This window comes from Nicotiana tabacum, chromosome 10 (assembly GCF_000715075.1).
Source record: "Nicotiana tabacum cultivar K326 chromosome 10, ASM71507v2, whole genome shotgun sequence".
In the NCBI taxonomy this organism is placed as follows: domain Eukaryota; kingdom Viridiplantae; phylum Streptophyta; class Magnoliopsida; order Solanales; family Solanaceae; genus Nicotiana; species Nicotiana tabacum.
This window is the reverse complement of record NC_134089.1, coordinates 42359340-42362367: the sequence shown is the minus strand read 5'-3', so window position 1 is coordinate 42362367 and position 3028 is coordinate 42359340. Positions and strand designations below refer to the sequence as shown.

General features: G+C 34.1%; 1 protein-coding gene across 1 annotated transcript; it reads right to left on the bottom strand.

Moving 5' to 3' along the window:
* Positions 1 to 1478: 1478 nt before the first annotated feature.
* Positions 1479 to 1934, bottom strand: LOC107818584 (uncharacterized). Its single transcript, XM_016644621.2, has one exon. The coding sequence runs from the start codon at positions 1932 to 1934 to the stop codon at positions 1479 to 1481; it is 456 nt and encodes a 151-aa protein (XP_016500107.2).
* Between the last annotated feature and the right edge of the window lie 1094 nt (positions 1935 to 3028).

The following is a 3028-nucleotide window of genomic DNA, read 5'->3' as shown; positions in this document are numbered from 1 at the left end:
AGTGGCTTTGCTAAAGTCATCAACAATGGTGAGAAAATATTTGTAACCATCATCTGTCGCACTACTATATGGTCCCCAAGTATCCACATGAATTAATTCAAATATTTCTTTAGTAGAGATAGAGCTTGAGGAAAAATGGAGTCTAGTCTGCCTTGCCATTGGACAAACATAATAGGGGGTTAAGAAATTAAAACATGAAAAAACAGGAAGAGACGAAAAAATTCTTCATATTACTTAATGGCATATAATCTAGCCTATAATGCCACAACTTTTCCCTTACATTAGAAGTAGAAAAAGTGAAACAAGAACTTAAAACTGGAATGGAAGTAGACTTCCTTTTTGAAACAAAACCATTCCTAAACTTAGACAAACTATTTGAGACTAATACTGAAGGTCTTGATCTGAGGATGTAGAGTCCTCCCTCCTCTTTACCAATCTCCGTAGGGCTCTTCAGTGAAGGGACCTATAGTAGAAAACAAGAAGAAGAAGTGAAAAGGACATATTGCTTGAGTTGAGACAGCATAAGTGTTGCCTGCACAACTTGTGCACAGATAACAGATTATACCTAAAAAAAGAAATATATAAAACATTATCTAAGATTAGATTAGGCAAGAGTGAAATAGAGCCTGAATGAGTAACTTTTACTTTAAAGGAATTAGGTAGGTTAACCATAACATGTTTTGGTAAAGCCTTTAAATCTAAGAAGAAAGCTTTGTTAAAAGTCATATGCTCAGTGATTCCACTATCTAATATCCATGAATCACTTTGAATTTGAATGACACAGCATAAGTGTTGAAGAACTTTGTTATACCTGCACAACTTAGGTTTGCAGAAACTTCAAAGGTACTTGCTCCATTTTGTGCCATTTTCACTTGTTGAAGAAGCTGTGGTAATTCCGTCACATTTTCTCGAGTATTTGTCAACTTAGTACCTCCCTGCTCACTTTTTCCAACTGTGTTAAAAGTACTGTTAACCTGAACTCCTTCTTGATATCTCCTCTGCTTTGTGAACTTAAAATCTGCAGGAATCCATAGAGCCTGTAGCACTTTTCAATGTTGTGACCAACCTTTTTATAGTAAGCGCATCTAAGTCCTGCTTTCTTAGCATCAAAATCTGTTTTCTGTCCTCTATTATTATTCATCTTCTTATCATTTCCTGCATAGTTGGCTGCAATGAAAGAGGAAGAATCTACTGGATGAGCAGGGTTAGCATGAATTTCCCTTTGTTTTTCATCTTGAATCACGAGGGAGTAGGCTTGCCCAATAGTGGGTAAAGGAGAAGACAATAGAATATTGCTTCTCACCCCTATGTAGGTGTCATTGAGCCCCATTAGAAACTGCAACAACCTCTGGTCTTGGTGAGTCTTCAAGTTCTTTCCTTTAGCTCCACACACACACTCACATGAACATGTGGAAAAATTAATTAGAGTATCTAACTCATCCCACAAACTTTTCATTTTCGTAAAGTAGCTAGATACACTAGAGTTTTCTTGAACTACATAACTTAGTTTTTATTGAAGTTGAAACAATTTTAGCACCATTTGTTTGACCAAATCTGTCTTCCAAATCATTCCATAGGTCCTTTTCATTGTGAGAATAAAGCACACTCTCTGCAATCTCCTTTGATAGAGAGTTAAGCAACCAAGACAAGACCATGTCATTTCCTCTTGACCAAGCACTTTGAAGCCCAGAGCTTTCATCCGGAATGGAGATGGTTCCATCAATAAAATCCAATTTGTTCTTTGTATAAAGAGCTATCACAACAGTTCTACGCCAAACACCATAACTTTTGCCATCAAAAACTGAAGAAACCAGGTTCATTCCTGGATAGTCTAAGGGGTGAAGAAAAAATGGGTGTGATGAGTCAATCGTTACTTTCTTGGATGAATCAGCCACAGTAGCCACAAAGGTATTAACATCAGATGTTTCTACCATTTTGAAAAGAAGGAGGCAGAATGAAAAAGTTAAAGAAAATTTTCAAAATATGCTCTGATACCATGAAGAGAATGTGAATTCCAAAACAATATTTCTTCTGTATCTCGTGTGTATACAATAAGTCTCCTTTTATGCAGAGAAAGCCAACTCAAGCAATTATCTTAAGTCTATTCTTTAATTTAAAGCTATACTTTTTCTTTACCCAATACACATAAATGCGTAATTGGCACTTACAGACAATAATATCAAAAACATAAAAGCTAGCTACTTTTGTTTGTCCCTAGCTACTTTATTATCCATTATCTTGGGACCAACAATTTCGACTATTAATTAAAACAAATATAAATTTAATCCAGAAAATTATAATTTCGAAGCAAAGGACCCCTTAAATTTTGTCCCTTATGCATTTTTCGTTTTGCCTTTGATCTTTAGGGTTATCAGTACTAAAAAGAAAAGCAGTCCAGAAAGGAAGGAAATATCAGGTCACACTACTAGTGACATTTGTCCACCCTTCTTATTACTATTTAGTCTATTTTCTATTTAGCTGCTCGAAGGAGCAGAAAACATTTTCGATAAAATTAAAGGAGTTACTTGAAATAACAAGCACTAGCTTCTACTCAGATTTATCACACACAGCGAACATAATAACAACAAATACAATTTTTTTCTGTTAGTTTAATATCATTGCAGTTCTTATATGTGTTTTGCAAAATGAAGTAGGTGCAGAAAAAAAAAAGGACTGATGAAACTTACTTATGTGAAGAAAAACATAAACAACTCTTTCAGTTGGATTTCAAATTGGGAGAATGACATAAATATGATCATTTAGTGCCACCATTTAAATTTTAATCCTGGAAAGTAGGGGTGTACATGGACCGAGTTGGTTCGATTTTTATCAAAACCAAACCAATGCAACTATATCGGTTTGGATTGGTTCGGTTTTGTCGGATTTTTCGGATTTTTCGAGTTTTTTGTTACTTAAATATTATTTTAATCTTACATTGTTAAATTTTTAATAAGCACATATATGTTTAGTAAAAATATAAAAAATTGACAAACATATTATCTATTAAAATATTTTTTTGAGAGAATTT

Excerpts from the sequence above, each read along its gene's own strand:
- LOC107818584 (XM_016644621.2), bottom strand. The coding sequence starts at position 1,934 with ATGGTAGAAACATCTGATGTTAATACCTTTGTGGCTACTGTGGCTGAT.